Source organism: Macaca thibetana, chromosome 18 (genome assembly GCF_024542745.1).
Source record: "Macaca thibetana thibetana isolate TM-01 chromosome 18, ASM2454274v1, whole genome shotgun sequence".
Classification (NCBI taxonomy): domain Eukaryota; kingdom Metazoa; phylum Chordata; class Mammalia; order Primates; family Cercopithecidae; genus Macaca; species Macaca thibetana.
The window spans coordinates 4918217-4931723 of NC_065595.1; the positions used below are offsets into that span (position 1 = coordinate 4918217).

Genomic DNA, 13507 nt, shown 5'->3' on the forward strand with positions numbered 1-13507 from the left:
GCCCTGAATAGCCCTGCCATTGTTAAGAAACATGAGGAAGTCATACTCAGCTAATTATGGATCTCAGTGTCAGCCTTGAAATTTTACCTTCAGTTCTCATTTTTGTGGAGGGTGGCTGTCTAAAGGGAGGTGGCCCTAGAGTGGACAGAGCTCAGCAGTGAGAAGCGTGCTAGGAAGAGGCCGGTTCCGCTTCTGAACTGGCCAAAGCGTGAGCTGGTCCCCATGCTCTCTCAGGAAAAGATTTTAAACGGCGCTTGTATTTAAACAAAGAAGGTACCATTCTCCTTTCCTCTCATGTCTGCTCTTCTCAATTTCTAGATGCTCTCCATGATAGAATATGTTATTGTCACCAGAATGCATCTGGGCCATTTGCCAGACGCTGAGAAACAGTATCGGGCGGCAGGGGACGCGCGGCAGCGCTCCACGGCGTCTGGAGGCCACGAAGGAGGGAGAAGCCAGCAGCCGCGAGCGCCGGGGTGCCCCTCAGTTGCCACAGCTGCCCACCACTGGCTGCTGAAAATAACGTGCCATAATGATCTTTTAATGCTATAATTTTATTTCAAAGAAAACAGAAACAGAACAAAAACAACCTTTGCATTTGAGGGAGGAGATTATTTTACAGTTTTGGAAAAGAATAAGAGCAATTGTATCAGGAAACAAATGACTGCGACAGAAACTCGCATCCGACAGTTGCAGTGAATCCACAAGGAAACACAGACCATGCTGGCGGCCACGGCAGGGCCACAGGGCACGGTCTCCATGTGTTAATGTTTCATGTCAGCATTTTCAAATTGACAGAAATCACAAAGAAATCCTGCAAAAATGATATCAATATGAACAAACCCTTGTTATAAAAAGCAAAATATTGATACGAACAATATCTTCCAGAGTGCGCATTTCACATATAGGCTTTATTGTATGAAACTAAGTCAAAATTAGAAGCACTGGCTATCTTCACCAACATACATTTTAACTGAATATAAACTTCAAGGCTTTTCTTAACCATAGGCTTAAGAGGATTTCTTTTATGCAGAATGTGACCAGAGCAACGAAGACACCTAAACTGTTTGAAGATGGGAAATCTATACATGAAATGAGCTAGCAGGCTTCCTTTGGTCTGGGGACACTGTTATTCTAAAATTAAAAAAAAAAAAATGAATGGAAGTAGAATGCTTCAAGACGGTAACACTTGTAGCTGCAGTTTTTAGCCCAGTAGAGAATGAAATGTAAAGGCAGCTACATGCTGACTGCACGAGCAGGCGCACCCCAAGCCACGAGGGGGATCTTCACCACTTTCCCCACGGCCATGACCTCCTGATAACTGAAATGGAAAACACCTGAGAGAAAAACCCACCGACAACACTGGGCTTCTCTTCAGCACAACGGCCGGGACAAAGGGGGAGGCCACTGACTGAAGGCCCCCAGTGGACCAGAGCTCCCTGTGCGGCCTGCGCCCGGCCCTCCCATGCACCCAGCAGCCTGCTCCCCGAGGCCCCGTCCACGGTTCCCTCTGTGGGCGCCTGGCCAGTGGCTGGTGTGACTCTCGCTGGCAGTGCACGCTCAGGGCTCATGGGAGCCTCGTCCTCACGGTTTTGAAGGTTTCAGATGAAGCTCAGGGAACACAGCCCCCCACCGAAGCTGGACCTGCCCAGCCTGCCCTGTGCTGAGTAAAGGTGCCGCGCGTCTCACGCTTCCTGGAGTTCGCTGCTTTCTCTTTGGCTCTGAATCGCTGCTGCGGCCGGGGAGCCCTCCTGGGTGTAGATGACCACGCTGGCCAGCTGCTCTGCCCTGCTTGGGGCCCCGGCCTCCGTGCCCAGCGTGGCCCCGGCCTGCAGGAGTTCCTGTGAGTCTGCAGTCTCCAGCACAGTGTGGGAGTACAGCCCCGGCTCGTCCTGCACCCCTGGGGGCAGCTCTGTCACAATGTAGTGCGTGGCGCCCTCGGAGAAGCCGCCACTGGACTCCTGCACCATGGCCTGGACCAGCTCCTCCGTCACGATGATCTGCGAGATCTCCCCATCCGACTCCACCAGATCCATGTGCTCGCCCTGCGCCTCCTGCATGATGATCTGGGCACCCTCCCCGGCCACCATGTGGACGGCACCCTCCTCGCTCACCACCACCTGGGTGACACCGTCCTTAACCAACTGGCCGGCCGCGGTCGTGTCACACACAGCAAACTGGAGGACGCCCTGGACCATCTTCTTGAAGGCCACCTGTGCCCGCTCCTGAGAGGCCATGGCTGCTGAGGGATGCACCACCTGGGTGAGCACCTCCACGGCAGCCGGGCTCTCCTGGGCCTGTGGGAACATCTGGATCTCGGGGGCCTCAGGGTCGGCAGCCACATGGGAGACCTCCTGGCCGGGCAGCTGGATCAGCACGTCTTTGGGGCCAGGCCTGCCTTGCTCCTCGGGTCCAGCCCTGCCCTCCACCTCCCCTAATTCAGTGACCGCACAGAGCAGCGCATCCAGGGCTGAGGATGCCTCGGGGGGAGCGACTCCAGCCTCCGAGAGGTTTAAAATCTCCTGCTTGGTCACCTGTTGTATCACAGTGCCACCTGGACTGAGGGACTCATCCATGCCGTGGCCTTCCATGGAGCCTCCCACGACGACCACCTGGGTGGCTCCATCAGCCAGCTGCTCGGGAAGGATGGGCCCGGGCACCACGCTGCCTACATGTGCCCCGCTCTGACTCGTGGCGATGACCTGGCCATCCTCTGTGATGTGTACCACCCGGGCCACCTGGCCGGCCATGGCCAGCGTCTGCAGCGTGGCGGCGGCCGTCTCCTCCACAGAGGGGTCCAGGGCAAACTCCCCGTCGTAGCCCTGGAAGATGATGACCTGCTGTACCTGCTCGGGGGGCGGCGCCGGCCTCCTGCTGCTTCTCAGGGGTTTCTCCTTGACAAGGGGCTCTTCTGCCAGCGCTGCCGCGGTGAAGGGGCTGTCTGTCTCCACAAAGGTGGCTCCTTGTCCCTTCAGACGGCACTCGTAGGACTTGGAAACAATGCCTAAGGGAGACAGGGACCAGTTAGAGCCTGGACAAAGGACTCGTAGAAGCACAAGTAAGACACGCCTTCTGTAGAAGCACTAAGCTCTCAGCAGAGACGCCGTGACCCCCTATTCCAAACTCTGAAGAGCTCTCTACAGTGCAAGCTTCGGTGGGGCCAGAGGCCTCCGTGGGCATCTGCAGGCAGGCTCTAGGCTCGAGGGCACACACGGTTAATGCTGGGAGTGCACCTCTCCAGGGTGAGCTGTCCAATACAACTCTGCAGGGGTGAGTGCCTCTCCAGTGCCCAGGGAAGGAGGCTGGATACCTCCCCCTACCACCATCATTTCTTTCGTAACAATGCATTCGGTCACGGGTGCTAAGTAAAGTTCAGCAAACAGCCAGCAGCAGTATCTCCTAACCCAAAGGAAAATATTTTTTTAATGACCAAATATTATATATGGTATTTTTGTTTATTCAGCAAAAAGAATGAAATCCTCGCATATTAAATTTTTAAAAATGTCATCAATAAACACAGCTGTAAAAGTTTAATGCAATAAATATTTATTGAACATCGACGTTTGAGGCGCTCAACCCAGGCAGGTAGCCTGTGCGGTCCTGTGAGTCGCCGTGTCCTGGCAGCATGCAGGGCGCTCTGCAGGGTAATGGGCACCCGCAGACACGGGGTTCTGGCCACTCAGGGTTTGAGGGGGGAGTCTATACTGCAGAACTGGGTGGTGGGCTTCGAGGGGCCGGACTCGGCCTTCCTCCTTTCTGTCCATCTTCCGGACAGTGCCTGGGATGGAACAAGTAATCAACAAAGATGTGTTTGCCGAATGCCTTGGATACAATGTAAGGTGACAAGTACTGCACGGAGACAAAGAAGCCATACATTCAGGAAAGAATATTCAGGGAAAGATGTAAAAAAGAAACAACATTGGAGCCCTGTCTTCGGGATAAGATTCAAGCCATCTCCTGAGGGCTGGGAGGAGAAGTCCTAGACAGAAGCAGCGAGGCCCAGGCAGAGGCAGGAAGGCCTCGGGGCAGCGGAAGGCTTGGGCTGTCAGGAGAATAGGCTGCTCGTCTCAGAGCAGGTTGCCCAAGGCTTCCTCCGCCCTGCACTACGGTACCTGGCCACGGGCTGCAGAGAGGAGCAGTGTGCTGACTGTTTTCAGCAGGAAAACTACAGGACGGTAACGGAGGGTCAGAAATTTTGATCTGAACGCCAGCCCCAAACGCCTTAGTGAAAACACTGTGTGTAGAAGATACCATAAGCCCCTTGGTGCCCGGGCAGAGGCAATAAGGGGAGACCAGGAGAGAAAAGAGGGGGCGAGCAGGGACGAGAGTGAGGAGGGGAGAGCTGGAGCTGGGTGCATCCCCTGGTCTGGGGCCATCTTGGGCCCTTCACCGTCTGCCCTTTGTCAACGGGATACCCAGGGCAGGCGGGCAGGGCACAGGGCTCAGGTGGGCAGCGGGATTCTGAAAGGCCTGGGCTGCTGCAGGAGCGCTGAGCCCCTCTCAGAGGTCTCAGGCCAGGGGCTTCGGCTGCCATCTGTGCTGTACGAGGAAAACTCTGGCGTGATACGAGGACGGTGGGGACGGGAGGCGCTGCACGAGGGCACACGGCCAGGCGCACATCACACCTTCCTCAATGTCATTGGCGACTCAGGGCAATGCCTGCCGCTCCCTGCCTTGCTGGATAAAACAGGGCTGGAAATGGTAAACTTTATTTCATATAAAAGAAATGCGCTCTTAAAACAGACTTCCTGCTTTCTTCTTTAAATCCCAATTTTCCACTGGTTTCTAACCGACTCCATCCCTCCTAAATAAGAGAATGATCGGCAGGTGGCCCACAGCGAACATTTCCATGTTTCAACAGCCACCACATATTTGAGATATTCTGCTTTATTCTCCTTGAGGGGGTCAGTTTCTTAACGGCATCTTTTAAGCTTAACAAAAGGGAAGAAAGGATTAAGAATTGTTAGAGATTATTTATCACCAGGACCTCTTAAAAAGAGTCAACCATTTTGCTTATCGTGTTGGTGGTGTTCTGTAAGAAAGCGTGTCTTTCCACACCGAGTTCATTCTGAACACAGACCCCAGACAGGGCCTGTCTTCCAGTGGGTGCGTCTCAGGCCAGATCAGCAGAAACCGTTACATCACGTTTACCAAGAGGACGTGCCCCAGCTCTTACTCAGGCTGGAGGAACACGGTCCTGGATTTGAAAGTATTAATTAACTGTTAAGTACTAATTAATGTATCTTCTTTCTCAGGCAACTCTGTAAAGTGTGAATCTTAGAAAGGGTATGGAATTTTAGGTCAAGAAAAGAGCTGCAGGGCCAGCCAGGACAGCTCCACTACCAGGAGATACTCCTGTGTGCTCGCTCTGCGCCCATGGAACCCTAGCATGAGCCGGTGCAGTCAGGCCAGTGAGCCGCAGGGGTGAGCCAGGCCTGGCCTCGCCCTCACGCACCAGGCAGAGGAAAGCACTGCGTCTTCAAGGTCAACTCACCCTTCCCGAAGAGGGGCCAAAATGTTCATGAGTCTAGCTGAACAAATCCCCTAATTATAGTGCACCCTGTTTTCTCATGGTTACCCCCAAACAAGGACAGAGAACAACTGGGTAGCACTAAATGGGGCTGCTGGCTGGCCCCTCCGTGTGCTTCGGGTAGCAGGCACTTCCAGAACACGAATTCCTCTTCCTGAGGCTTGGTGGTAGCAGTTACAGGTATTCAACCTGTGGTACTCATGCTGTGTGAAGGCCTGGAGACTTCCAAAGGTCACGGGTGGTAAGTTTTGTGGGAGCCACTGCAGAGCCTTGGACAGGGTCTGCTTGGGCACATGCCCGGGGACAGAGCTCCTGACTACCTGCCTTTCCTCCTCCTCCCACTTTGCAGAAAGAACCCGCACCCGTCCCCGCCTGATGCCTTGCCCTAGGGAAGATCAGAGTTTAAAAGCTAAGCTGAGATGAGGGTGGGCGTGCAGCTCCCGGGGCAGGGGTTGAATCGCTGCCTGTCTCACGGTTGTCTTGTAAACTTTGATCCTCCTATATTCTCTCCTCAGAGAGGTCAGAAGCCTCAAGACGGTGGCGCCCACAGCTCCTGCATTCACGCTCCCTTTCCGCCTGAGCATAAGCTGGGCATGTGTGGCTGATCCCCAGTCAGTCTGCCATCTGCTAGGACCTCTAGATCTTTGCCTCCTGTACTTGACAAATTCTTTCTCTGGTATGCTTGCAATTTCTCCCCAACCCCTACTTTTCTACCCAGTGCCATCTTCACATGTCAACCTTGATTTGTTTCTGTTCATTCTCTAATTTTAATGTCATTTTTAGTCTAATTCAGAATTTGAAAACAAGGGAAATAAGGACACAAAAACAAAGAAGGTGCCTTCCGGTCACTCCCCTCCCCCATTACTTTTAATTACAGAAAAGGACATACTGCCTGTACATTAAGAGACAGGAGGAACTACTGTAGCTGGTAAAGGAAGAACAAACATCCTCTCCTTCAGTAGGATGGCGCACGCTCAAGTCCGAACAATTCTGTTCTTTACTCTGTAACTGGACAGGAAATCTCTTGGGTGTAGAATTATCCTTTGAATCCCTTGCAGCACTGATAATTATGCTATTCTGAACTACTTACTGAATGTATTTGAATCCAGAGGTGGGTTAAGCCACTTCCAGACCATTAATGTAAACTAAATGGGTAAATACTGCTGTCAGTGGGGGGGTGTGACGAAGCCTAGCAACGTCAGCGTCCTCACCTCCGCGCACGCACAGGCCCAGCGAGTCCATCACAGTTCATAAATGCGAGCGCGGGTCCATCTTTTGATTCAGCAATTTAATAACTTCGAGTGCTGTCAGTACGGCTTTGAAAAATAGCACCTATAAAATGTAACAGCCTCAATCAGATTGAAAAAGATTCACCCACTGAAGATTCTTCCATTTCAACCATAATGAATTAATGTTGAGCTATGTAGAAGTTCAAGTGTCATTTAAACTAATGTGAGTCTCTTCTGTAACTTTCAACTCCAACTGGGCTATGACCAGGAATTTACTGGGCACATCAACCTCCATTTTTGAGCTCTTTCTAGTAAATATGAACCGTAAAGCTCACCAAATGCAAATGGCCAAATGGGTATGGTGTTTGGAAAATAGGTAGGTGGTACAGGTTGCATCCTTCACTGCTTAGTCACTGTTATGTCTCCAAAAATCACGCAAAGCCTTAATGGGGCATGGATGCTCCATTTACATGGATTTACTACATCCAAATCCATGTAGTATTTGTATTATGGTACCTTTAAAAAAGACAGTGTCAGATTTGAGTACAGTAACAGTAGCTAACCAAACAGTGTGCCTAAAATCATTATTTTTTGGGTCTGTTTCCAATAGGGCGATAAGCAGCTTTGTGTAGAAGGCACAAGTGACATTAAAATGCAGCCTCGTGCCCGTCTACAAAGTCCTCACTTTCTCCCTGTTTGCTTTTGCGAGGACAAAGACATTTTACTCCCTTCTCAGAGCTGAACGCACTGAAAGTTCACAGCTTGGATGGAATAAAAAGGTAGTTGCTGGGGTGTCTAAGGATTTGCTTTTGGGGAGAGGGTTTTGAGTTCGGCTCGCTGCTCTGGGCTGCCATTATGAAGCTGCCGCTCCTTCTGCCTGCTTGAAGCCAACGTCTCCAGCGCGGAAAAACACAAGCTCCATGACGCGGGGGTGGAGGGGTGAAGCTGCACAGACTCTGCTCCCCAAAACTGCGCTGAGGGCTCTGTTCTGCTGGCTGGTGTGCTTCTGGGAAGCAGCACGGGGCTGCGTACCTGACGCCTTCCTCTGTGTGTGCTGCTCCTTCCTTACTGTCATCACTTTTCCCACAGAATAAATACCTTACGCTTTTGTTAAGCTTACGTTTAATTAAAATGTACAGAATTTGTGCGGTAAACCCGAATGAAAAAAATAAAACAAGGGCCCCCTCTCTTGAAGGCATACGTTGTGAATGAAAAATGTCATTACTGACTAAAAAATTTTGCAGTAAACAGGGCCTACAGAGAGAAGTTTCCCCTGTAATGACATCCATAAAATACACAAATGGCACTTTTAGTACCATCCTGAATATGGCATTTTCTGTGCTCTACACACAATCTAAATGGTTTGATCATAGAGCATAATACTCCATTGGGTTTATAGAACAATCAATGTTCCATAAAATGATGTATTTATCCAATAGTAGGCTCAGCAGTTACTGGTGTATGACATTGTAGGACACAGGCTTGGGCTCCTCGGCCGCACACATGCTGGCTGTAAAACTTATCTAACACCACTTCAACAACTTCATCTCATCTGTGGCAAGTAATTTGTGGGAGCCTCAGCTTGGTTTAAAAAAAACTTGTAATAAAAATTCATAGAATTTTCAGGAGAATGAAAGCTGATGACAATAGAAAGGTCACATTGTGTCTCCACTAAAGGGGTCAAAGGTTGTTAGCAGTTCTAAAACCGAAAGTAGATTTCATGCATCACGTAGCAGATAAAGATGGCATTAAAAAGACATGTCGTGGGGTGAAATGCCTAATGCCTACAGAAGCCCGTGCTAATATCCTATGTAAACCACTTTGTTGCTACAAGTCAGCATTTATTTTAAATTTCTAAGCTTCTCTGGAAACGGTACTAAATGTTGATACATCGCTAGGTTACATCTCAGACACTGGATGCACTTTAGATTTTCTAGTTTGGTAGGCCCAGTAAGCTTGAGAATGCTGGGTTGGTTCACCGTCATAATGAAAGCACCTTCAATACGATGCGATTAAAAAAATAATACAGTTCACATAAAAATTTGGGACACACAGGACATTGCAATTCTTAAGCCACATATAATTTTTCTTGGCTTCAATTTTAAGAAGTAATTTTAACAAGAATGTTAAGAAATCATACTTAATGTCTATTAAAATGAAACAATATTAACAGATTATGCTAATAAATTAGAGCCATATTTTAATGTCACAAAAGCTTATAAGTTTCTCAAGTGAAAGCAGGAAAAATGACAAATTAAAATTCAATGAAATATAACCTTTTAGAAATTTCAAACCAGGGAATACATTATTCTTATAATAGCAGTCACCAATAGTTTAGCCAGTCAAACTGATATCAATAATTGCTCCATAATTTATTCATCTTATCGACAATAATAATTCCCTGGCATTATGCAGGACGTCCTGTTACAAAGGCCCCACTGGACTCTGGGTTTGAAGAAGTGATACTTTTCATGTTAACACTGGTACATAGTACGGGGGACTCCCTGCCTTTGAGCTACTTCTTGCACTAAACAATGTGAACTTCCTCAAGTTCCTGAAGGGGAAACTCCAATCAAGTGGTTTAAGGACTTGGCTAGGATCAGAGAAAGAGTATGAATCTGGTATAGCATGGGACAGAGTAACCTCTTAGTTTTATATTCCAGCAACCAAATGGCAATTTCTCCTTTTTTTTTTTTTTTTTTTTAATTTTTTAAGAACACAGGTTGGTCAGTACCTCATGTCTCCCATTATTTTCAATGGTTAGAAACACATTCTGGTCAGTGTTACTAAAATTGACACACAAAATAGAAACAAATAGGTTACTTGAAATACAAGATTAAGAATTATTTTTAGCTTTTGACATGCATGTTAAACATGGTAGCTAAACCAGTGAGATTTATCTCAGAGCACAGACTAGTTTTGGTCAGCTGACAGGAGCTGGCCTAAGGATGAGTTAAACATATCACAGCGTAATAACTGAAAGGAGTTTTGGTAACTCTCTGCTGTGTACCACATATAAACATAGACAAATATGTTGAAGGAGGACAGTAAAATCTTTGTCATGCCTTGCATTTCATGAAGGCTGCTGTTTTACAAGAAGAGATGGGGAAATTGCTTTTCTGTAAAAATTAACTGAGGTTCACACCATTTCCGGAAAACTCTTCCACATAAATTCAAATACACAATTTCTTTGGAGGTACCATGCAATTTTTGGTGAAGGAATATTTACAATAAACCAGGGCAGAAATTTAGGTACCAAAAGTTTTAGTCCCTTTTTCTTACTTGCCATGGGTGCAACACTTAACACTGGCAGCAACTGACGATAATCATATAAAACCCCTGAAGAGAATGCTAGATATTCGCAAAAAACGAAGACTAAATTTCATCTCGAGTTGGAAATACGTAATCATGCAGGTTTCTAACTTTACCAAGAATAGTCTCCATGGGCCTAGACATTTCCATGGCCACTGAAGAATGACAAAGAACAAAAGACAATATTTTACCTTTAAAGTCACAAACCCTAAGAAATGTTGTATTATATCAGACCCTTAGGTATATATTATCATTTTCATGCATGAAGATCTAACAGTAATAGAAGTGATGCACACAAATCTCACTCAGTAAGATAAGAATGCATGCTTTAAGGTTATCTTGACAGGCTTTGTGGGGTGGAGAGGAAGGGCAGCGGTTAACTGTTTCGCTGCTGTGCAGAGGCCTGTGAGCTGCACCGAGAGATCGCGATGCACAACCATGTCCCTTTGGAAATTGAACTCAGGTGACAGAAACAGTGTCATCGAGTTTCATGGAGGGTGATGAGATGGCACTTTAAAATCAGGCTGGGAAGGGCTCTGATCTAGTCATTTACCCATGAACAGTACTTCTTAAGAACTGCCAGTTGATGTGCCAGCAGAAAGCGCTCAAAAGTCTTCAGTCCTATTTGGAACAAAGCAAGGGGAGGAGTGGTGGGGGGAACCCTTACAGTATCAACATAGGGTGCGTCTCTCACTCTGCACACATTTCCGGGTGTTGAGGTCAGAGCCCTGGCCCACGGGAAGGGGGGTGTCCCTCTTGGAGGCACCCTTGCCTCTCCTTCCAGTGCAAGCCTTCTGCTCCTGTGCCCTGACATGCGTGTGAGCATTAGGGACAACGGCTGAGAACACGTAACAGTGCCCTTCAGGCTTTGCGTGGCAGCGGAACCCAGGCTTGGAAAAGGGCTGTGGAATGTCAGTCCCTCAGGAGTGAGGCTTCCAGAAGACCTTCGAGCTCTACCAGACAAATAGCAGCCCCTGCTTACTGTAAGGCTGCCTCTGTTTGACTTAAAGACCTAACAAACTGGAACAGGCATTCTTATGGAATCAGAAAATCAGGAATCCCAACCACCTTTTCCTAAATGTTCTCTGACAGTCTATGAACTCCCAAAGCAGATAAACAGTATCAGGAGACAAGGCCTATTTTTCAAAAGTTGTATACATTATACATACCTTAAAAGGTAAAATTATGCAAATAAGACCAACCGATCCTGCTGGAGGGCAGGTCTCTAACAAGGCTGACTTGAAAAGGCTAACAAGGCAGATTAAACTTGTTTCCTTTTTGTTTTTCTGGAAAAACCCTGTAAAAAAAATTCACATTCACTTTCGTAGTCATGTTTGTATTTACTTTATATTATAGTATCTTCATATTGTTCCCAAGGAAATGAGAGGAAACAGACATTTGTCTTCATTGTAGACACTTTTGTATGAAGGTAGAAAGCAAACCGCTTCTCAGTAACCGCACAGAGGCACCATTAAAATCAAATTTACAGTAAACAGAACCTACGGCTGGGGTAAAACACTAACAGTTAGTATTTTAATGATCAGCAAAGCTTTCAGAGGTCTAACATCTGCTCATAGCCAAACGACAGCAGCTGCTTGTGTACACTTGAAACAATGCGGATTTCTTCTTTATGCCTTAAAATGAATCGTATGTTCTGGGCACAGGGCTGCTCTTTCCAACGGAGCTGGTGTGTGCCAGGGGACCCCAGCACCCTGGGGATAGCAATTTGGGAAGGCCTGGGCTCTTTCAGGCAGGAGATTCAAACCCGCAGAAATCCCTGAGTCCAGGAAATGAAAGCGGGAGAAAGGGTGCAGAGGCCACCACTGGCTGGGCAAGGCTGTCAGGTGCGGGGGAAGCAGAGCCTCAGGAGCTGTCACCGCGGAGCAAGCCAAGGGGAGGACACAGGGCCATGAAGGTGAGGGGACGATGGCCCTCAGTCCTTCCTTGGATCTACCTGGATGGATCTGGGAGAGCCTCTGTGCCAGGCCACACCCAGCCTCAGCCTTTTCTACACACGGCAGGGCCAAGGGGGTGGACTGGACGCTGACATTGTCAAGGTAGAAAATGATAACGCATTTTCTTCCTAACCAGTAGAAACTAAAATTTTTATTTTCAACATTTTCCTAAATATTTAAGTTAAATTCCTATTGAACGCTGAAGAGTATCTGTGGCTTGGGTCCTACAGAATAACATACCCCTGGGATGATAAACCTTAACAAAAATCTAACGAAAGACAAACTATGAGGCATGAACCCTGACTCTGGAATGAGCAGAATGAATAGAAACTAACTTTCAAATGGAAATCCTGAGTGAAGTGGCAGCCGTTGGAACCCACAGTCAGGCAGCTTGGTGAGACAGTATCCGTGGTTTCCCTCCACACACCTGACCTGGCTTCTCTGAGAAGCAAGGGAAGTTCAGAGGGAGATCCTTTTAAAAAGCACAATCCAAACGAATACTGACCCCAGGCCTGTCGGGGTCCTGTCCACCTGGTGCACTGCGCACATCTGAAATGCACAGGATGAGGTGACACAGGACCCGGGTGCGGCTGGCACTAAGGCCTCACTGTGTCTAGAGGGAACGGTGCGCCATTATGTCTCAGCAGCTATGCACGGCACACTGAAGTCCTCCAGAAAATTTCCACAGTAGCTTTTTGAAATAGGGTAGTAAGTTCAATGAGGTAATAACGTGTCATGGGGCTGGGGCCACTTACAGGACCACATGACTCCACTGTGTTTCAGACGGCGCAAACAGGAAAACTATCTTTAAAAAAAATTATCAGTAGTTTATTAGGGAAGTTAAAGGTTTTGTTAAACAGGTGGCACTATTTTGCCTTTTCACTAAAAGCCTGCTTGAAAGGAGTTGGCTGGCAGGCACACATAGCAACGAGCATACGGTATGGATCTGAACGCTGATCAGGGAGTCACATCCATGCACGTGCGTCCTTCCACCCAGGTGCACGTGCAGGAAAGCGGTAGCAAAGCTGTGTACGGGGTGCCCCACAGGCACCCCCAGAAGGCACTTTGTGTGGGAATGGTGACATGAAGAAGTGGAAAACTGAATTCACCATGTGTAATCCAAACTCAGGCACCCAAAAAACAAGCTCTATCAATCAGGCAGCTGATGCCTGGGTCCACTTGGCACACAATGAATTGTCCACTTGACATAATCTTCAACAAGGGTTAGAAAGGCAGGACTTGGAATGCTTTCGGGTGGAATGTCTAAGGGCCACTTCTTCTGCCGGAACTTGTCAGTCCCCAAAATAAAGCTACAGGCCTGGTCCTGGTGGAGGATCTTCAAGAGACATGGGAAGACCGGAAGGCAGGCCCCTGAGCTCCTTCATGGAGGGAGAGCAGTGTCATTCTGTCTCATTCTTCTCTTTTTTTTTTCTTCTGTGGATCAACAAATGGCTCACCTTGATATTCTGAAGGGGCAAAGC

The 13507-nt window shown here is 48.0% G+C and overlaps 1 protein-coding gene across 3 annotated transcripts in view; it reads right to left on the reverse strand.

Moving 5' to 3' along the window:
* Window positions 1-536: 536 nt before the first annotated feature.
* Window positions 537-13507, reverse strand: part of ZNF407 (zinc finger protein 407) — a 460325-nt gene continuing 447354 nt past the window's right edge. For all 3 annotated transcript variants that reach the window (XM_050768239.1, XM_050768240.1, XM_050768241.1), the window contains one exon: window positions 537-3004. In XM_050768239.1, coding sequence (XP_050624196.1) covers window positions 1686-3004 — 1319 coding nt within the window. In that variant the 3' untranslated portion in view covers window positions 537-1685. The remainder of the gene's footprint in view (window positions 3005-13507) is intronic.